Consider the following 23,569-nt stretch of genomic DNA (forward strand, 5'->3'; position numbering starts at 1 on the left):
GTCTACCTCACATAGGACGAGAGGGAGCGCTCTTTATGTGAAGCTCTTTTTGTACTGAAGAGAGCTTTGAAGTCCAGCGCTGTAGTTCCAGGTGGGGGTGCTGTAGAATCCACCCTTTCCCTATGCCTTGAAGACAGTGAGACCCGCACAGGGTCCTGGGAACAGCTAGCTGCCAGGGTTTGCAAGGTCGCTTCTTATTATCCCCAAGTCTCTGGTAGCTAGTGCTAGCAGCCCAAGACCTCACATGCCATGTTTCACAGGTCAGAACTTTTCATAATGAGGCCCAAGTAGACGTTTAAAACGGATTGCTCTTCATTTGGTCCATGCTCAGTTTCAAGACCACAAGTAAGCAGGGATGTTTGAACCAATCCTAGTTAAAATTAAGAGCCCGAAATTTGCAACAGAAACTGCAGTCACCATTCTTTGAATTCATGATCTTCTTAAATTATACCCAGAACGTAAAGATGATTAGCATGGGAGTTATGAAAATGTTTACTCTCTAGCCCTTGATAGCTGATTTGATTTCTCTTTTGTTTATAGCAATGTAGGATACAATTTCTAGTACCTTGAGTGTTGCACATTCAAGTACAACAAGCTGTCAAAAAAAAAAAAATCCCTTTTTAAGGAATAGCAAAAGCCACCCAGCATGGTGGTACACCCCTCTAATCCCAGTACTTGGGAAGCTAAGACAGGAAGATCGCAGGTTCGAGGCCAGCCTCAGTGAGACTCAGCAACCTACTGAGATCTTCTTTCAAAACAAAAAATAAAATGGTCTGGGGGTGAAGCCCAGAGGTAGAATATCACTGGGTTCTATCTACTGTAACACACACACACACACACACACACACACACACACACACACACACGGCCAGAAGAGAGACCACGAAATCATTAAGAAAGTTGACACCTGCATTAAGAAAATCGACTACAACCCTGATACAGTAGCATGTGTGCCAACTTGTGGTTGGAATGGTAGTAACACACTGAAGCCAAGTGCTGACAACCTGGTTCAAGGGATGGAAAGTCACCTGTGGCAGTGCCAGGGAACCAGGTTGCTTGAAGCCCTAGGTTCATCCCGCGACAGCTAGTGTTGTGGTTTGTAATAACAATGCATCAGACAAAGAAAGAAAAGCCGGGCGTGGTGGCGCACGCTTGTAATCCCCGCACTTGGGAGGCGGAGACAGGAGGATCGCGCAGGTTCGAAGCCAGCCGTGCTGGCGTAAAAGACCCTGTTTCAAAAATATAAAATAGGTCTGGGAGTGTAGCCCGGAGGTACCGGAGGTAGAAGGGCTTCCAGGAACCCCAGTACCACCAAAAAAAAAAAAAAAAAAAAAAAAGAAAGAAAAATGTTTTGTGGACCATTTGCTTGTTTGTGTGTCTGGCAGTTTTAAATTATTAGTTTTTAAAAGTAATACTTTTTAATGGAATCAACTTATTCAAGATCTGCCAGAACTTTGAGCCTCATTAAAACAGGTTTGATAAGAAAAAAATTGATCAGAACTATTTATCTAACAGTTTTACCCAAGTCATTCAATGTGGAATGTTTGGTCCTTCTGATAAGTAGAAGGTTTTGAACCATATTCATATGGAAGAATGCTTCTTGAAATTCTACATTATTTAATAAAACATTTCTATTTTTCTTATTTCTATCCATTATTTTATTATGTAAGGCAAACTAATTAAGAAACATGAACAAGTGAGAGACCTCAGAGTACTGTTCCATGGTAAATGAGTAAGACGAGAATAGAGCTCTCGAGTGGCCGTGATGCTGGTGAGCACACGTGCTGAACGGTTGGGATTTGTGAAATCAGAAGTTACAAGTTTGATTCCCAGCCCCAACACAACAAAGCTGTGTGACTTTGAGCCAAAATAATGAAACGTGCAGCATCCCTAGGAATCAAAGAGATGCAAGAAAACATTTCTAGGAATATCTCCAATTATTTATTTATTTATTTAGTCGTACTGGGGGTAGAGCCCGGGGCTTTTCTACCTCCAGGCTGTACTCCCAGACCCATTTTATACTTTATTTGGAAACAGGGTCTCACTAAGTTGCTGAGAGCCTCACTAAGTAGCTGAGGCTGGCTTCGAACCTGTGCGATCCTCCTGTCTCAGCCTCCCAAGCGTGGGGATTACAAGTGTGCACCACCACGCCCAACTTGGAATATCTTCTATTTAAACATGAAGATAAAGTAGTGAATTTTATAGAAGAAATGTTAAGACACTGTCTTCTTGTTCTGGACTAACCGAAGATTTCTTAAAAATGAAACAAACATTAACCACAAAGAAAACTCCTGATAAACTAGAATATAATAAAAATAAACTCCATGTGTTTACTAAAGGATATCATTAAGAAAGGAAAACCATAATCAAAGAAATATTTGCTGTTCCATTTTCCGGTAAAATTCTTGCATCTAAATACATAAAAATTCCTACAAATCAACAAGAAAAATAAAAGCAAACATTAAATTTGAATAGGCACTACACAAAAGAGGATATTCAAATGATGAATGAACATTTGAAAAGGCATCAAGACTTAACCCTAAAAGAAACTGAAATAAAACAACTTAATTTCTCTACGAACACACAAGAATGGCAAATTTAACAAAACACAGTTGCAATCTAAATTCTGTCAAGGATGTAATATAGAGTGAGGATTCTCATATATTGCTATAGGAGGCTTAGATTTTTTTATATTGTTCACAAAACCCTTTGGTAGTAACTATTGAACCTTAACAAATGTACATCTCATGACTCAGTAATTTCATTGCAAGAACCATAACCCAAAGAAATTTGTGTATATATGTGCTGTGAAACACGGATGACAGTGTTCATTGCAACATCATTTTTAGTAGTTGAAAACTCACAACTCATGAATAGAATGGACAAATTATTTTAGATGTATTTCCATACTAGAATGCTCTTAGCAGTATTGGATTTAACTACTGTTACAACCCAGGCTGTGGGTGAATCTCACAGATAATATACTTGAAGTAGCCTGACCCCCAAGAGAGCATACTTGTGATTCTATGAATAGAACATTTGAAAAAGGCAACATTTATTTGTAGTGATAGAAGTCAGTATAATGGGGTGGGATTTACAGGGAAACACACCAGTATTGTGTGCATGCTTTTTCCCTATCACTGTATATCTCATTATGGTATATAATGATAACGTTCCAATAAAAGTAGAAAAAAACAGGACAGTGGTTACATGTTCTGTATATTTGGAAAGAGCATGACTAGTAAAGCTTCAGAGGGTCTGGTAATGCTTATCTTCTGGTGGTTCATAAGTTTTCAATTTGCAAAACAATTTTCAAAATGTGTACCTAGGATTTGTATGCCCTTCAGGATGGCATACTTTCCTAAGAGGCTGATGAGATAAGAGGAAGTGCCTCACTCTTTATGGAGTTGAAACTGGGACCCCAAGGAGTTGGCTTCTAATCCTTTTTACTTTTCGGCTCCTGCAAAGTTTCACACTAAGTCCGTAAAAAACAATAATATTTATTTCTTGTTCTAATTTTTAATTTTATCTGTCTGATACTAATAGTAGATATATAAGTAAAAACCCACAGGATACTTTATATTTCCTTAGACTTACTAACAATTATTTCTGTGATATTTCAGATCCAACCCTTTTCTTTTCCCAGACTTTCTTTTTAATTCCCAGCTGTCCTCATCCTTTTCCTGCTGCCGTAGATTCTGAACCTTTAAGGCTTGTAATTTTGGACACTTCTCCTTTCTCTCTTAGTGTTGTGTGGAGCCATTTTATCCTCTGAACACTTTCCAGGGCCTGCCCTCTCCCCCTTCTGTTTCCACAACTACGGGTGGACCAGGCCATTGTTGCCTCATCCCTGGACCCTCCCGGTCGCTTGCCAGGTGCTCGCCCTGGCTTCTCTTGCCGCTCCATGTCATCAAAGCAAATTTTCCCATTTTCTCATGATCAAGAGCTAAATTCCACATCTAATGTCTCTTATAATTTCTGCTTACAAGCCATGTCAATTCAAGAAGTCCATCCTAGTCTTCAGAGAGCCAGCTTTAAGTTCCCTGTGTGGGGAGTCTCCCAAGCCCCAGGTAATTCGTTTCTTCCCCTGAATTCCTCTTCTACATGGTCTAGTACAAAATGTGATACCGCATCAGCATCTTTTCTTGAACAGTACTTTGCCCTAATTTTAAGCCTCTGCTATTTTAATACCTTCAGCTTTTTGTATTCGGCTTGCAAAAGATTATTTTGGCCAAGTATTGTCCTTATGGTATTTTATATATGTGTGTAGGGTTTTTCCATTGACATTTTACATTTTAGATTTATTTATTTTGTCCTTTAATCTAATTGTTAGTTAGACGTTTATTAAGAGTTATTCAATGCAGAGCCAGAAGTTAATCATATCATAAGCCTGTAACATTCCCACTAGAGATGTGGGGGGCGTGATAGATAGTGAGGTTTTTTTTCTAGAGCATTCTAGTTGTACATTTTAATGCTGATTTTTGAAAAATCCATTCAGTCATATTTCAAAACTGATGACCTTGACTTTATTAGTCTAAACTAACTAAGGTATATATTTAAGAAATCACTGGATAATGAGATCTAATTTCAGCAGGATATTTAGGGGATGTTTTGTGTAATGGATTTTTATTTCTGCTACTCATATTGCAGACTGTGCCATATGTTTCTGTGCCTCATTGCGCTTGTGATAAGCATTGCTAATAAACGGGCTGAGAAATGCTAGAACTTCACTAGCCTGCACTTGTTTTGAATCACAAATGATTCATGCCCCAAACATTGCTGCTTTCAAATTAACAGCAATTGTAATTTGGAAGGCCACGGAGGAGCCCAAGTGTCCCCAGGGTCGTCTCGCAGCTTCCCTCTGTGTCGGTTACAGTGGCGGGTCTTCGCAAGGTCTCTGCAAGCCCATTTCCTGTCAATCTCGTGAGCAGAATATCATAGTCTTGAAGATAACGCAGTGGAGTGAATTTCGGCTCAGGAAGATCTTGGGTCAAGTTTCATTCTGCTACTAGCCACCTGACTAGAAGGGTCAGTGTGGCAAGCTAATCAGTGTGCTAAGTCTCAGTTTCCTCATATTTAAGACAGTGTTAGGAGTGACTACCTTATAGTTTTGGAGGAAAGATAAAATGGCGTAGAACTTGTAAAACGCTTAGCGTAGTTCCTGGGCTACAATGAACACTTAGTAGTGACTGTTGTCATTATCTGCATCATCAAAATACATTGCTGGTCCATGGGTCTTTAGTATTCAACAGAAGATATCTGCATGCATTTGCATTTAGCGTTATATACATTGTTTTTCTTTTTTTATTGTGATGAAAGTCACATAACAGAAGACCTTCCTTCTTAACAATCAGATTCTTCCTTCTTAACAACAGATTTCTAGAACCTTCTTATCTCCCTTGACTGATTTTTGTACCCATTGAGCCAGCTATTACCTGCTTTCTCCTCCCAGCAACTGGCAGCTACCATCCTACTTTTTGTTTCTGTGTATTTGACTACTATACTTTATATAACTTAAATCATGTAGTGTTTGTCTTTCTGTGACCATCTTTTTTCACTTAGTGTGATTTCCTAAAGGTTCATCCAATGATTACCTGCTTTTATGTTTAAATAATAAAGTATGTGTTTGTGCCACGTTTTCCTTAGCCATTCATCCCTCTGTGTATCATATTGAATTAAAATTAAATGGAGGAGGGAGCCGGGGGACATGCACCGAGCTGCTGTGTGTATATATGTTACTATCATTCTGAATTACATCATGACGTGAGATTACAATACACCTATAAAAGTACATATAAATAAAAAAAGTAAATGGATTACATTGTCTCTGCCTCTTAGCTACTGTGAATAATTCTTCAAAGAACATACGTGTGCAAATACTTCCTTGAGATTCTTATTTCAGTTGTTTTGGATAAATACCCAAAAATGAGATTTCTGGATTTGGTAGTTATACTTTTTTTTTTTTAATTTTTGAGGAAACTTTGTACCGTTCCCCATTGTGACCACATCACCTTGCCCGTCTTGCCAGCAGCATGCAAGGTTTCCACTTTCTTTGCATCCCCACCAATGGTCATTATTTTCTGTTGGCACCTAAGTGTTTGCCAACGGGTGGAAACTCATAAGGATGGACAGGTGTCACTGTCACCAGGGCACTTTACTTGTCAGTACTTAGAGATGTTAGTACCACATCTTCAGGAAGAGTGACCGGTGGTCCAAACCCATCTCATAGGCAGGTGAAAAGGAATCACTTCTTCCAGTAATTCTGCTACTTTTGAACTGGCTTATTTCATGGGGTACCTGTTTTAGTCACCAGTATTTTCCTTTAAGATCTCAGAATTTTTGATCAGTCTATTATCTCCTGAATTAAAATTTTCTTTCACTATATCATTGCTTCTCTGTTCAGTGACAGACAGTTGAGGCCATAGTGTTATTTCACTGCCCATCACTTTCTTTGAATTTTTGGATATATTCCCCTCTCATCTTTTTTACTTGAATAAAACACAGTTTGTACTTTCTCTGAGCATTTCTCTCATCTTTGCTGTATTCAATTATTCATATTATAGAAGGAGGACTGTCTGGTTTTTATGGCTGGTAGAAACTATTTTTCCTTAGGCAAAATCTGTAAATTTATTCATTTGTATCAATTCAGCTCCTTTTGCATTGGTTTATTTCTTTAGTAATCAGGTTTTTTAAAAAAAATACTTTATAATGATTGCATACCTATTTTCCATTAAGGTAAAAACTAAAGGAAGTAGTATCTAAGAATTCTTTTCACACGGTAGATTATCTCCACGCCTTCTTTGGATTTCTTGCACTGTGTCTCTACTTTTTATCCTAGACAAGAGCCCTCAAGGCTCCACACATCCCTTTCCACAGGGACCCTGCTTCTCTGGTCCTGTCTGCGCTGGCCACGCCTCCGCTGGCTTCCTTGCCCCTCCTCATCCTCCAAGAGTGGAAAAAGCAGCTTCCAGAATGCTCGTCTCCTGCAGCTCCCGCCTGGGCCCCTCTGTCCAAGCTGCGTTAGACATCTCGAGGGCCCTCCTACTCCATGTGTATGTGTTCATATGGATAGCTAGTGTTTTTCTGAGATTTTCAGTCATCTGATATGAGCTAATCTTCATAGCCAGAAATTTTATTTCCTAGGATTTTTATTAAGATGGAGTTTGCATTTCTGTTTCTCAGACATCCTGTGTCTTTTTAGAAATTTACAAAATAGAAGTGATACAAAACATTTTTATTCTTACCTTTTGCTTTTTGAGAGAAAAGGATGTATTCTTTTCTTTGTTTCTTACAACCAATTAATGTGTAGGAAATGGGGAATTGAGAAGATGTATCAGAAAATTGAAATTCTCTTCTGAAAGAACTCCCAAAGCAAGAGGGCTCTTCAGTGAAGAGACAGTGAGGAGGATGCCTGAGGGAGGAATCTGAATATCTGATATGTTAGTCTCTGAGATGGAGGCTGTATCTCTTTACACTATTCAATCTGTCTGCCAGGTTTTGAAGGTAGATATGATTTTCATTTTACAAATTTGGAAACTGTTGCACCAAAATTTGTCTTTACACCTATTAAGAATTGTAATGAAGGAAAGGATGAAGTGGAGAGAGGATGCAGAGTTGTAATATTACTGAATTTAAGTTTTATTTTAAATGTTTACCCTGGAAACCATATAAAAGGAAAAATTTAACAAACCTTTCCTAATTACTCACACTTGATAGAATTTTAGTTGAAAAAAAAAGAAAATCAGTTGTTCCTTCAGCTAATGCTTACTTGCTTAAATTTTAAATATAAAGACCTAAGAGTTACAGATACCTTTGACAAGGTTTAAATTGCAGTCCTTGCTGGGCATGGTGGCACACACTTGTAATCACAGTTTTTGGGAAGTTGACACAGGAGGATCTGGTTCACGGACAGACTCAGCTACTTAGTGAGGCCCTCCGCACTAAAACTGCAACTGTAAAATAAAGTATTCCTAAATACTATGTAATATTACATATATTGATAGCTAGGCATGGTGGAACACGTTGGTAATCCCAGCATTTAGGAAGCTGAGACAGGATCACGGTTCGCAGACAGCCTCAGCTACTTAGTGAGGCTCCCCAATACTCAGTGAGACCCAGTTTCAAAATAAAAAATAAAAAATAGGGCTTTGGATATAGCTTGGGCATAGAATCTCTCTAGGTTTAATCCCCACTACTGTGCAAAAAAAAAAATGCAGTCCTGCCAGGGTGAAAAATTCATAATAAAATAAATAGTAAATAGTAGAGAAATTATTTAGTGAAGTGAAAATTTCTAATATGTAAAAGCTTAAAAATCTTTTTAAAAAAGGAAAAATTCAAAATGAATAAAAAGTTGTGCACTAAAACTGCAACTGTAAAATAAAGTATTCCTAAATACTATGTAATATTACATATATTGATAGCCAGGCATGGTGGAACACGTTGGTAATCTCAACATTTAGGAAGCTGAGACAGGATCATGGTTCGCAGACAGCCTCAGCTACTTAGTGAGGCTCCCCACTACTCAGTGAGACCCTGTTTCAAAATAAAGAATAAAAAATTGGCTGCAGGTATTGCTCAGAGGTAGAATGCCTCTGGGTTCTATACCCAGTACCGCAAAAAATTTTACATATATTGTTATGTCATATTCATGGTGTTAAAATTGGGGGATTTTTGTATGTTGAACCAGCCTTGCCTTCCTGGGATGACCCCTACTTGGTCATGGAGTATGATTATCTTGATGTGGTTCTGAGTGCATATTGCTAGTATTTTGTTTAGCAGTTTTGTGTAACAATTAATGTAATTCATCACATAAACAGAAACAAGGACAAAAATCACACTGAAAAAATTTTGACAAAATCCAATACCCATTTATGCTAAAAGCACTACAGAGAATCAGAATAGAGGGCACATATCCCAACATCATAAAGGCAGTCTACAATAGGCCCACAGCCAACATCATATTAAGTGGGGGAAAACTGTGAGAATTCCCCCTAAGTACAGTAATAAGACAAGGATGTCCATTATCACCACTTTATTTCAATATAGTACTTGAGATTCTATCCAAAGCAACAAGGCAAGAGGAAATCAAAGTAACACAAATAGAAAAAGAAAACTAAAAGTATCCCTATTTTTAGATGACATGATACTAAGAAGACATGACAAATCAACCAAGAAACTTATATAACTGATCAAATCAGTAGTGTATGGGAACAAAATCAATCTTAAAGTATCAGAAGCTTTTCTGTATGCCAACCACAAATTCACTGAAAAAGAAGTCTAGAAAATACTTCCCCTCAGGATATCCCACAAAATCAAAATACTTAGGAATAAACCTAGCCAAGTAGGTAAAAGTCCTCTACAAAGAAAATTATAAAACACTGAAAAAAGAAATTGAAGACTTTAGGAGATGGAAAATTCTACCATATTCATGGATAGGCAAAATAAATATCAAAATGGACATTCTTCCAAAAATGATCTACAGATTCAACGTAATACCCATTAATTTACCAAGGCCTTTCCTCACATAGAAAAATCAGTTCTTAAATTCATTTGAAACAACAAAAAAACTAGAATAGCCAAAGTAGTTCTTAGCAACAAGAACCATGCAAGGAAGTATCACAATACCTGACTTTTAAACTATACTACAAAGCCATAGTAATAAAAACAGCATGGTACAGGCACAACAACAGACACATAGACGAATGGAGCAGAATAGAAAACTCAGAAACAAATCCACACACTCACAGCCAATTGATTTTTGAAAGAGAGGCCAAAAACATATACTGGAAGAAAATTAGCCTGTTCAACAAATGGTGTTGCCAAAACTGGTTAACCATATGCAGAAAAATTAAAATAAATACACTTTCTCACCCTGCACAAGAGTTAATTCAAGATGGACCAAAGACTTGGAAATCAGACCAGAGATTTTGAAGCTTCTTGAAGAGGGCATAGGTCCAGCACTTCAACACATAGGCACAGGTAAAAACTTTCTCAACAAGACCCCAAAGGCACAAGAAACTAAAAGGCAAATCAGTACCTGGGATTGCATTAAACTGAAGGGCTTCTGTACAGAAAGGAAACTATCAAGAACCTCAGTAGAGAACTGACAGAATGGGAGAAGATTTTTGCCAACTACTCCTTGGATAGAGGACTAATATCTAGAATATACAGAGAACATATAACCTGATAAAAAAAATGGGCAAGTGAACTAAATAGACACTTCACAAAAGAAGAAATTCAGATGGCCAATAAATGTATGAAAAAATGGTCAACATTATTAGCAGAGATGCAAATCAAAACTACCCTGAGATTTCACCTATCTCCAACTAGAATAACAATCATTAAAAACACAAACAACAACAAATGCTGGCGAGGATGTGGAGAAGTGGGAACTCTAATACAATAGTAGGTAGGACTGAAAATTAGTTCAACCACTTTGGAGGATTCACAGAAGAATGGAAATGAAGCTACATATGATCCAGTAATACCACTTCTGGGTATTTACCCGAAAGAATGGAAACCAAAACACCAAACTAATGCATGTGTATCTGTGTTCATAACCATGAAGTTCAGAGTTGCCAAACTATGGAACCACGCAAGAAGTCCGTCAACAGATGAATGAATTACAAAACTATGGGATAGGTGCACAATGGAATTTTACTTAGCCATAAAGAAGAACAAAATTACATCATTTACAGGGAAATGGATGGAACTGGAGGACAGTATGCTAAGTGAGTTAGTCACAAAAAGAAAGGAATCAAATGCTCTCCCTAGTATGAGGAAGCTAGGTAGAAAAAGGATCTTATGACAAGCTCTGGATGAAGGAGGAGAAACCATAGATGAACAAACAAGGCGACCTAACTGAGGGGATGGGAAGAGTGAGAGGGAAACTCCCTAATGTACATTCACAAACAGACCGAGTGAATCACTAAGCCAAACATGAGAAGGAGGGAGCGGGAGGGAATGGGGGGAGTTGGGTGAGGGCTAAATGAGTGTGCATTTATGCCTCTACCATCTTGTACTCCATTAAGTTGTATGACTACAATGAACCAATAAAAAAAATAAAAAGAGAAAATTCAAGGTAAAAATTTTAAACTTCAACGAAAGAGAAAAAGACACTGGTAAATACTCACCTAACTATCTAATCTAATAAAAGGTACAAGGTAACCTCTCTGAAGGGAGGGACTTAGCCTTATTTACTGCAAGATCCCTACATCCTGGAATCTTACAGACTCAGCAAATGTTCACTTACACGAGTGAAGAGTGACTAAAGCATATAATCATGCTGTTTCTGATTATGTGATAGAAAGTTTTTTACAAATAATATTGGGTTGATTGAGGGGTTGACTTAATTTTACTAATGTCTTTTGTGATACATGGATTTCCATTGTCCTCATAGGCAGTGTATCTTCTTCGGGCTCCCCAATGGTACAAAAGCATTCTAAAGTCACCAAAGTCACGCAGGAGCTCTCCCAACGATCGTTTACTCTTTCAGAACCACATGGTCAAAGAACTGGAGGCCCGTGTGCAGCAACTGACGGGAGAAGCAGAGAACAGTAATTTACAGAGGCAGAAATTAATTCAAGAAAAACTGGAACTCCAAAGATGCTACCAGATAACATGTAGTGAATTACAAGAAGTGAAGGCAAGGTATTGTCTGAACTCTGTCAGGGGCAGCGGTATCGATATTCACGCATAACTTATCTGCCAAAGTTGATCACAGCAAGTGCCTTTAATCTCAGGAAGTCTTTAACCTAAATGGTGCTGCTCATTTATTTTTAAAGACCCTTTAAACATCCGTGGCTTAATGTTAACAAACAGTTAATAGAAACGTGGACTCTTTATTTGATATACCGAAAGAATATGTATTTGCATTTAGTTTAAAATCTATTATAGGGATTGGTTCTAAAGATGCTGGAAGTCGTCTGTTTTTTTGTTTTTTTTTTTTTTAATCTTACTGCTTTTAGGCGGAACATGCTGCATAAGGAGAAAGACCATCTTGTTAATGACTATGAGCAAAACATGAAGCTCTTACAGAGCAAACACGATGCCGATGTCAACCTTCTGAAACAAGAGCATGCTCTGTCGGCTTCTAAGGTACTGTGTGCTGGGGATACGTCCACGCAGAGCGGCCACCGGTTTCCCAGCCTGCGGCCGTGGACACCATATACCAGCAAGTTCACCTACATAGTACTCTCGCAGTAACTGAAACTTGAGAATCTTTGTTGGTATTCAAAATGTCAAATGTCTAATAGCACAACATAAACGTTTAATAAACACCTCTCTACATTAACCCCTTAAGTATTGGTTTTGAAGGAGGAAATCTCTAAATCCTGAGAATACATAGATGTTTATTGCATTTTGTAGAGTAATAACATATATATGTGTATGTGTGTGTATATATATATATATATATACACACACATACACATATATATATAGTATTGAAATCTTGGTTTTACTTTAGTTTTATGGTTAAAATTTAAATATCCTGTAAACCTCTTCTCTTTATGTCAGTGTTATATTTTCATGCCATCAAATAGTATACAGAATTTATATTTTTACTTTAAAAGATCAATTTTCATACAAGCCTTTAAAAATATTACTTCCTTCAGATTTGTAGATAATTTTAATTTTACTTGAATTCTTAGAGGAAGAAAGGTATATTTTTTGAACCAGAATTTATAGGATGGTACAAAAATCAATATTGTGGTTTTTGTTCTTCTTAAAATCCCCCAGGCATCTGGTATGATTGAAGAATTAGAACAGAACATCTGTCAATTAAAACAGCAGTTGCAGGAATCAGAACTTCAAAGAAAGCAGCAGCTAAAGGTAAGCCATTTATTCCTAACCACTCACTTTTCCTTTTCTTGATTTATGTTTGTAAATAAGAGTCAATTTAAAAAAAAACACAGGAGCAACTCAGAAATAACCATGTTGCAGATAGCCATTTCTGATTCTTTTATTACATTTAAAACTTTTTCATTTCATTTTATTACTTTAACAAATATGGATGCTAATAACATGTAGAAAATAAAGTATAATAATTTGAATTTGAAGATCCTTTTTGGATTACTTTAAAAATAAGCCTTATCTAAGTATGTTATTTTGGAAGAATTACTCCTTTTAAATTATCTGCCAATCTTCAGAATCTCGTTTCCTTTCTCTCATACTTTTTAGATCTTTCCTTTTATCTCACTGTCAGACAGTACTGAGGACTACCATGTGATCTAACGTCAGGCATATTGTTTCCATATTGGCCCAGCTGGACTCTTGAGTCTGGTTGGCGCACTCGCTCACACCGCAGCCTGCGCTTGGAGACCTTTCAGGCAGCTCCAGTGTTACGCCTCGTAACAACACGTTGCCTCTCAATAATATGCAACACTGTGGAGTCCAGTTTGACATCAAGTAGATTTATTTATTTCACTGGATTTACTAATTTTATTGACTATAGTAGCAATTTAATATGTAATAAAAGGAAACATTTATCATTTACAGGATCATGAAAATAAGTTTCAAAAGGAGAAAAGTCACTTAAAATGCACTTATGAGAAAAAGGTAATATGTTTTGTGGGGAACTGTAAAATCTGTAAGATTGTAGATGAGATAATTAATGTGGCTGTTTTATAGTGTCATACAGTCTAGTCCTTTTGTGTGTGTGGTACTGGGGATTGAACCCAGGGACTTCTACCTCCGAACCACATCCCTAGACCTATTTTTTATTCTTTATTTTTAAACGGGGTCTCACTAAGTTGTGGAGGGCCTCATTAAGAAGCCGAGGTTGGCCGGAAACCCACTATCCTCCTGTCTCAGCTTCCCAAGTACTGGGATTAAAAGCGTGCACCACCACACCTGGCTTTTAGTTCTTTTTTTTTAAAAAAAACAACAACAACTGTGGATTGAATCCAGAGGCAGTCCATCTCCAAGCTATGCCTTTAGTCCTTTTTATTTTAATTTTTTAATTTTTTTTTTTTTTTTTTTTGGTGGTACTGGGGGTGGAACCCAGAGGCTTTCTACCTCCGGGCTATACTCCCAGACCTTTTTTTTTTACATTTTATTTGGAAACAGGGTCTCACTAAGTTGCTGAGAGCCTCACTAAGTAGCTGAGGGTAGCTTCGAACCCATGTGATCCTCCTTTCTCAGCCTCCCAAGCGCGGGGATTACAAGCGTGTGCCACCACGCCCGGCTTTTATTTTTTAATTTAAAACAGGGCCTTGCTAAGTTACTGAGGGTGGCTTCTAATCTGCATTACTATTTCAACCTTCAAAGTGCTGGAGTTAAAGGCACGTGCCACTGCACGCAGTTCATACATTCTAAGTCTTAAAGAATGACTTGTTTCTTAGTTAATTTCAGCTAAATAGTAATCAAATTTTCCTTATTTTTATTTTCATGAACAGCTTTTTTAGTTTAATTATGAGTTGAATTAATTGTATTCTGTTGTAACAAGTGTGTAATGAGAACTTTGAAATTTTTTTGGTGGTACTGGGGTTCCTGGAAACCCTTCTACCTCTGGGTTACACTTCCAGACCTATTATATATATATTTTAATTTGGAAACAGGGTCTTCTAAGCCAGCAAGGCTGGCTTCGAACCTATGCGATCCTCCTGTCTCCGCCTCCCAAGCGCGGGGATTACAAGCGTGCACCACCATGCCTGGCAAACTTTGAATATTTAATCAAAGAACATAAAACAATGAAAGAATTGACTACCTAAAAATTAGATTAATAATTGTTTCCGGTCACTTAGAATATTACATATTTCTGCTGACATATGGTAGTATCCCTGTAATACTGGCATATGTTAGTATCCTTATTAGTAGAAACTAGTGTGTTATTACTAATAATACCTTAGATAATAAAGTACAGATTCTATAGATTTGTTATTATGACTCTTCAGTTTTGAAATTGTTTGATTTAAGACATGAAAATAAGGAACTCCGTACATGATGTACATTCACAAACATATCAAAGTCAAATCACTAAGCCAAGCATGAGAAGGAGGAAGGGGAGGGCATGGGGTGGGAATTGGGGAAGGGCTGGATGAGTGATGTGTGCGTGTGTGCCTCCACCATCTTGTACCCCATTAAGATGTATGATCACAATGCACCAATAAAGAAAGAAAGTAAAGGAATATTTGAAATAGCAAAAGATTTCTTGGTCCTTAATGTAATTATTTGCCATCCTAACATTTGCAAAATGGAAGCCCTTGTACAATATGCACGTAATAGAAAATGAGTAACAACTAATCCCTCCATTAATTAAAATATATACGACTTAAACCCAGCTCATATTACAAAATCATCCTGTTTTTTGTTTTTTGTTTTGGTGGTATTGGGGTTCCTGGAAGCCCTTCTACCTCCGGGCTACACTCCCAGACCTATTTTATATATTTTTTTGGAAACAGGATCTCTTAAGCCAGCACGGCTGGCTCTGAACCAGCGTGATCCTTCTGTCTCCGCCTCCCAAGCGCGGGGATTACAAGGGTGCGCCACCACGCCTGGCAAATCATCCTCTTTTTTGCAGTATTGAGCATTGAACCTAGGAGTACTCTCCCACTGTTCCTTTCTGTTTTTATCACTAGCCCTTTTTGTTTTTATTTTGAGCTTGCTAAGTCACGTAGTCTGACTCTGAACTTATAATCCTCCTGTCACAGCGTCCGGAATAGCCAGAGTTAGACATGTGCCTCCACTTCCAGCCTATATCACATTCTTAAAATATGCTATGATGCCCATCTTATCTTTCCATATAGCCAGTTGGTAGATAGCCATCAATGCTTTCATTGGGCAAGGTTTCGTTTAGGCATTAAGGCAACATTGAGGATAATTTACACATAGACTGTGCCCTCCAAGAGCTTAATTTAAAAAATGATAGGAAAAAGAATATTTCTATTAGTTAAAAAATAAGTATTTCTACTGACACACATTGGCCTACATGTGTGCTTTTTAAAGTTATTTTCTTATCACTCCAGTTTTAATACAGCTTATGTACAGTTTTAAGTATATTTTATTTTCTACAAAACGATATCTGAATAGGAAGGAAAATATTGTTTTTATTGAAATGAACATTTTCAGTGTTTATTGCTGAGCCATGTGGCCTCATAAATATTTTAGCTGCTAAAAGAAGAACACGTGTTATCGTAAGCCTTGCTCCCCACTGTATAGAGCATCCCGGTTCTCTGGACGTCTTGTTAGTTCACCAGTCCTCGGGCAGATCCCTGGCTTCCCTTCCATCAAAGGGCACCTTTCTGCTCTCTTTCTCCATTACACATGGTGGTCAGCTTCTTCCTAAGAGTAGGTATCTGTGTACCAGTGAGACAGGCGGGCCGGTGTCGAGGAGAAAGGCTCACACTGACTAATCAAGAAAGAGCATATTCTTCTCCCGCACTGCTTTAAGCCCGACAGAGGATGGTTAGATAGAGAGAGAGACCTAGAAAGGCAGCCTTTCTCTTACAGTTATCTTTTCTTGGCTTTCTAACTACTAAGTAAACTAAGATTTCTGCTATCTGCCGCGTTCCCTGATGGATACACACAGGAAAGCAAATTTGAGAGTTGGCCTCATCTTATCCAGTCACCCTGCAATCTGTTCCATTGCACTCAGGGAGCAGACCGAAATCCTCTTTATCAGGTTTCAAAACTCAAGCTCTCTCCTTCCCCTAAGCTATCAATTGGCCCAGGTTTTTCATAAAAGTAGCTAAAGCATGTTGACTATATTCAATGTAAATAATACTTGTTTTAAAATTACAACAGTTTTTAAAATGACCGTATTTGTTCGTATCACCTAAGTTCCTGAATATTATTTGTACTGGAAGAAAATGTTGCTCAGCATGTCACTTTTTGTTTCACAATTAATTCCATAATCTCTTCCTTTTAAATTGACATCTGTTCTTTTTTCTTTATTAAACCTGCTGTGATCTCAGGCCTTGAAGATTTGATGTCTTGTACCCCCCCTCAGGGGGTATCCTTTTCGACTGCTCAAAGAGTTGACATAAATCTCACAGAGCCCCAAACGGTGTAACTCGATAGCTAAATGGGATGTGTAGGGTTTTTGTGAGTGAGACAGTGTTACAGGTGTGCACTGTCAGTAACTCTGGGTAGAAAACGTCTTTCTCGATATCTGTTCAAGGGGAGGAAATGCCATCCCAAGTGATTTCCTCCTGCCAGTGGGGTGGCAGCAGGATTGGAGCATACCATTCTGATTTGTTTTGGGAGAAGAAACAGCAGCAGCCGCAGCCCCTAATTTAGTCACACACATGTTGTCCGATGGTCTTTATTGATCTCTGGTGGCTCTTGCCTGCTCTTAAGATCTTTGAACATCAAACAAATAATAGGCAGTAAAACCAAATGTCATTGTTTGATGAAGTATCCTAATCTGTTACATCAGGAAATGGTTAGACTAAATGATTTTACTGGCAAGGAAACACCTGCCTCCTACAAATAACCAGCACCAGAGAGTAAAGGATGCTGTTTACCTAACGATGTTCCCGGGCAGATGCCAGGCGTGCACATTCTGAATGCTCTGGGGTCACCTGCTGAGTCACTCCTGTGGGACTCAACACAGAGATCTGAATTCTGAGTTTAAAACCCCTAAAGTAGTCATTCAGTGCTTAGCACTCATATGCAGTCCTTTTAATTATATTTAGAAAAATTCACAAGTTTCGTAGCTTTACATATAATATATTGTACAGTATTTTTCAACTACTACCAACATGATTTTCCTTAAGAAAACATGTACCTTCCCTGAAGTTTTAAAAAATGAAATCAAGTAGCAAAAAGATATTGGGACACAGAGATTAGAGCAGCTAAGAGATATGGTAAAGTTGTTCAGCCAGTTGGTTTTTGGACCAGGACCAGTTCTGTTCTCTTTACCATGCCATGATATACTCTCTGCCGCCGTATATCTATTTCCTGATCTCTAGCACAATCCCTTTATTCTTTATATAGCTGCTTCTTTCTTACTTAAATTCTTAAGATGCAAAGAGTAAAAACTATAAATAGTAAGTGTTCAGTAAATGTGCTTATGTCTACCTAAATGAATTATGTATAGCAAAATGTTTCAGAATATGTTACTTTATTATCTGGTTTTTATATTTCTACCACTTGCATTTATTTGTGTGTGTGTATGTGTGCAAAACTGAATATGGAACCCAGGCTGGGCTGCTCTACCACTGTGCTTCCTTCCCAGCCCTTTTTATTTTTTATTTTGAGAAATACTCTTGCTAAGTTACTGCCTATTACTGGTCTTAAACCTGTGATCATTCTGCCTCAGCCTCCTAAATTGCTGGGATTGCAGGCATGTGCCACTGTGCCTGATTCTCATTATTACCACTTTTAAATGCATTTTTGATATTTATAATAGATATTGGCAAAGATATTAGAAGCAAATTATATCAAATTTTATTCTCCACTACAGTTAAGCAACATAATAAGAAACTATCTAAATGAGTATACATGTATATGTATATATATATATATATATATATATATATATACACACACACACACACATACATATATACATACATACATACATAAAGGAGAGATTGGGCAATAATATCGTCTCTTTTAAATAGATGTTCTTTGGTTTTATTTTATGTAAAAACAATTTATTAGCCCAATAGGAATATTAATCTGTAGTTTCTTTTATCAAGACCAGTAATGCAGTGATTTCTAACTAACCTGGTATTTATCTATCACCCACAGCTATCTGAAATATAGGTCAAAACTAAAAACAATCCAAAAAGGAGGTTACATATTATATATAAATATATTATATTAAAAAACACAGTCACCTATCCTAGTGTGAGCCAGGCATACCGGGCACTAGGGACATAAAAATAAATGAGAAACAGCTCTGAGCTTTAAGGAGCCCAGCTCCAGAGTCTCCCTCAGAGGGAAGCCCTCATCCTCCCACTAGAGTCCCGCTCCTCTTTTGGACGTGGTTCTCATAGTTTTAGGAGCAGTAAGTTAGATCGAGGTGCATGTATTAGGACACTGGCCAGCATCAAGAAGTGGCAGCAGAAAACCTGACAGAGGTTAAGATCCAGCTGTGAGTGGGGAAAGCACCTGTGCAGGGACAGAAGTGCTTAGCAATGCAAGAGCCATTTTCTGAAGGGCAGACAGTCTTAGGGCCTATGCACATGCACACCGTTACTGTGGGTGTGCATAATGACCTAGTACTGCATATAGAATATTTAATCTGAGAAGCCAGTAATAATATATTGCACTTATGGAGCATTGCAGTATTTCAAAGTATTCTAAGAGTTCTCCGTGGAGAAATTTATTAACTCATCATACTTCTGTCATCCTCATTCTTCAGAGTTGCAACTGGGACATCAAATGTTAAGTAAGTCGTGAAAGAGTAGGGATACAAATCCGTGCAATTGGCTCCAGAGCTTTCACTCATACTTACCATGTACTTCTGGATTTTTCTCAAAAATGTTTTTTTAACTTTCTGTTTAAAGAGATAAGTCTCAATTATGCATTCATGTAGAAAGTTCTGAGTCCTAGAAAAAATATCTGAGCAGGAAATAGAGAGACATGACTGTTAGCAAGGCACGTTGAGACACAGCCCCTATTTGTAGAATCCTATTTCCAGTAACAGATAGCAGTGCCCTGTTGATTTTCTTTGGAATATATCATTTCAGTGTTCTGGAGAGGCAGGCTGTGGCTTGAGAGGAAAGACGCTCCTCCCTAGAACTGTGTAACCTAGTAAAAACCTTCCTGGGCATTGTCTTGGCAGTTGAGTGATAGCTGTACCTCTGAGTAGGAAAACACAGCAAGAGGCACGAACAGAAGCAAGGTCATGCCTCCGCTAAGAATGAGAGCACGACACAGAAGACTCGAAGGATGAAGTTTCTTCTGAAAACGCATTACTACAGAAGAAATGTCAGGATACACATCGTAGAATATAAGCACTAGCAGATAGAATGTCTGTTGAAAGAGAATCAGACAAAACAGGAAGGAGGATGCCATGAAAACAGAGGTAATTGTCATGAGGACTGGGAGGACCCTAAAGCACAAAAAGAGATTTCATGTTCACACGGGACCTGTGCCACGTAGCATAGATGATGTAAGGAACTAAATTGGTGAGATGAGGGGAAAACGTAATTACCTTTGAGAGTGCAAAGGGAAAGGGCAAAGAATCAGACATTTTGAAAAAAGATGAAAGCATTAGAAACAGCAAATTGATGTTTTAAAGAAAGGCTCAGAAAAATTAACACAAAATACACAAGAAAAACTTTGGAGAATATCTGTGTATATAAATTTATAAAATTCACTCTTTATCAGGTAAAGAAAAATTAACAAAAAAATTGTAGGACAGTTGTGTTTAGATTGGGGAAGGGGAGAGCAAAACCTATGTGATTTTAGTCTTCTCAGTTGCAAACCTAAGAGTCAGGAAATAACAGAGTGGACATATTCTATATTTCTAGGTTAAACACTTGTGATCTAAGAATCATATATCTACTTTTTCTTTCACGTGTGAAGGTAATAGAATGACATCATTGGATATGCAAAGTCTCAGAATATATATCACTAGGATATTCTTTTTGAAAAATAAAAATATTGAATGAGGTACTTTCATCAACCTAAGGGTAAACAAAACCTCAAATGAAAACAATTTATACTCAAATAAGAAAGTAGTGGTGAATGCCAAAACAATAAAAAGGATGCATTAAAATATTCACTGCCTACATGATATGAAATAATGCCAGTGTCAAAAGAGATTCTTGAAAGAGAAGGTATTTAAAGTTAAAAATCAGGACTAAGACAAGGATGTCCACTATCACCACTCCTATTAAATATAGTTTTTGAAATCATAACTACAACAATTAGTCAAAAGAAGAAAATTAAAAGGATACAAATAGGGACAAAAGACCTGAAATTATCCCTGAGATGACATGGTCCTATATGTAGAAGACCCTCACACATGCAAAAAGGAAAATAACCAGGAGACTTCTAGATCTGATGCACAAATTGAGTAAAGTAGACACATACCAAATCAACTTAAAAAGTCAATAGTTTTTCTACATACCAACCATAAATTCACTGAAAAAAGAAATCTGGAAAACGTTTCATTCACAGAAGCCTCAGAAACAAAACAATGCAAGAATAAATCTAACCAATGAGATAAAAGACCTCTACAGTGAAAATTATAGAACACTGAAGAAAGAAATCAAGGAAGGCCTTAGAAGATAGGCCTCTCATTTTCTTGGGTAGGCAGAATAAGGATTGTCAAAATGGCCATACTACCAAAGGAAATCTATAGATTCAGTACAGTCCCAATCAAAACACCAATATCATTCTTTATAGAAAAGAATAAAAAACAGCCCTAGAATTTATATGGAAGAACAAAAGACCCAGAATAGCCAAAGCAATTCTAAACTTTAAGAATCATGCTGGAGGCATCATAATACCTGATTTCAAATTATACTCAAGCTATGGTAACAAAACTAGCATGGTATTGGCACAAAACCACACATAGACCAATAGAATATAACAGAGACAAATCTTCACATTTCTAGCCCATTGATTTTTGACAAAGATTCCAAAAACATACACTGGAAATAAGACAGCCTTTCTACAAATGGTGTTGGAAAAACTGGATATCAATATGTCGAAGAATGAAGTTAGACCGCTATATCTCTCCATGCACAAAAGTCAACTCAAGATGAATCAAAGGTCTTATTAGAAATAAGACCAAAAACTTTGCAATTACTAGAAAACACTGAACCAACTCTCCAGTATATGGGCACAGTAAGAGACTTCTTCCTGTAATACCCCTAAAACTCAGAAACTTCCCTGTAATACCCCTAAAACTCAGAATCAATAAATGGGACAGCATCAAATTAAAAAAGATTCTGCGCACCAAAGGAAACAATCAAAAGAACCTACCCCATCACCACTCTGAATGGGAGAAAATCTTTGCCAAGTAATCCTCCAATAGAGGACAAATATCCAGAACATATAAAGAACCTTTAAAACTTAACATCAAAGCTGGGTATAGTAGTGCACACCAAAACATACCAAAAAAAAAAAAAAAAAAGACAGAAACTTAACACCAAAAAAAGAAATAGCCCAATAAAGGATGGGCAGTTGAGTCAGGCATGGTGGCACACACTTGTAATCCCAATACTTAAGAGGCTGAGACAGGAGTATTGTAGGTCCACAGCCAGCCTCAGGACTTTAGTGAGGCCCTTTGCAACTTAGCAAGATACAAAATAGGGCCGGGGTGAAGCTCAGAAGTAGAACACCCCTGTGTTCAATCTGGAGTACTACAAAAAAAAAAAAAAAGTTGACTGAACAGAAGCTTGTCAAAAGAAGAAATACAAATAATATAAAAAATGTTCAGCATCACATGCGGTCAGTGAAATGCAAAACAAAACTACATTGATCAGGGGCTGGGATGTAGCTCAGTGGCAAAGTGCCTGCTTTGCAGGTGTGGCACTCTGGGTTCGATCCCCGGCCCCAAAAAAGACAAAAGGAAAAAAAAAAGAACCCCTTTAAAAAACGACATTGATGAGCTCAATGATGTAGAAAAAGCACTTGAAAAAAATTTGTCATTCTTTCATGATAAAAACTCTCAACAGATTATACATGGAAGGAGTATACCTCAAAATAATAAGGGCATGGGCAACAAACTCACAAGTAACACCATAATCATGGAGAATCACATGGCAGGCTTTCCTGTAATGTCAGGAACGTGACAAGATGCTCACCGTCACCCTTTATAATAGTCATCAGGACTAGACGTCCAAGCCAGAGAATTATACAAGTGAGGATTTTAGTGAGGTAAAAAGTTACATGTTCCAGATTCTTCGTATTAGTTAATCTCTGAGTTCCTTTGGGGCTTTAATCTTTGATCTTAGACGTTAAGCAGACTTGGTCTGCCAGGCGTGGTGGCTACCTCTAATCCCAGTACTTGGGGAGCTGAGATAGGAAAATCATGGCTTTGAGGCCAGACTCTGTTTGGTATGGCTTGTAAGTAGAAAGACACTGGATTCAAACCCTAGTAACACACACACACGTACACACACACACACACACACACACACACACACACATCTTTTAAAAAAAAGACTAGATTTGTGTTAGGTGCTTCTGTTTATTTAGTCGTGTTTGCATTTAACTTTTTTTGTTAATGCAGTGGTGGCAATTGAACCTGGGGACATTCTACCTCTGAGCTACACCCATAGCCTCTTTTTTTTTTTTTAAATTTGTTTTGTTTTTTTTTTTTTGTTTTGAAACAGGGTCTTGCTAGATTTGATGAGAGTCTCACTTCTGCTGGGGCTGTCCTCAGACCTGTGACCCTCCAGTCTTAGCCTCAGTCTCTCGAGTCCTGGGATCACAAGTGTGCACCATCGTGCTGGGCTTGCATTCCACTTTAACTACCTGCTAAGTGCTGAGCACTGTGTACATGCCAGGGATTCAAGGGCAGTAAGACAGTGACTTAAGCCTTAAACATGGTAAAATGTTAAACAAAAGACTTTTAGGGTTTTTTTTTTCCATGTAAAGTAAAATAAATGTCGTGGCAAAGATGTGTAAGGCAACTTAGTATTTTCCCCTACTAATAAAA

The 23,569-nt window shown here is 37.7% G+C and overlaps 1 protein-coding gene across 1 annotated transcript in view; it reads left to right on the forward strand.

Annotated features, from left to right (window-relative positions):
- Positions 1 to 23,569, forward strand: part of CEP112 (centrosomal protein 112) — a gene marked incomplete at both ends in the record, with an annotated part of 477,771 nt that overhangs the window by 112,859 nt on the left and 341,343 nt on the right. The window contains 4 exons of the mRNA XM_080714112.1: positions 11,495 to 11,649; positions 11,967 to 12,096; positions 12,739 to 12,831; positions 13,498 to 13,557. Of these exons, the coding sequence (XP_080570238.1) occupies positions 11,495 to 11,649; positions 11,967 to 12,096; positions 12,739 to 12,831; positions 13,498 to 13,557 (438 nt within the window). The remainder of the gene's footprint in view (positions 1 to 11,494; positions 11,650 to 11,966; positions 12,097 to 12,738; positions 12,832 to 13,497; positions 13,558 to 23,569) is intronic.

This window comes from Muscardinus avellanarius (assembly GCF_963383645.1).
Source record: "Muscardinus avellanarius genome assembly, chromosome: 16".
Taxonomy (NCBI): domain Eukaryota; kingdom Metazoa; phylum Chordata; class Mammalia; order Rodentia; family Gliridae; genus Muscardinus; species Muscardinus avellanarius.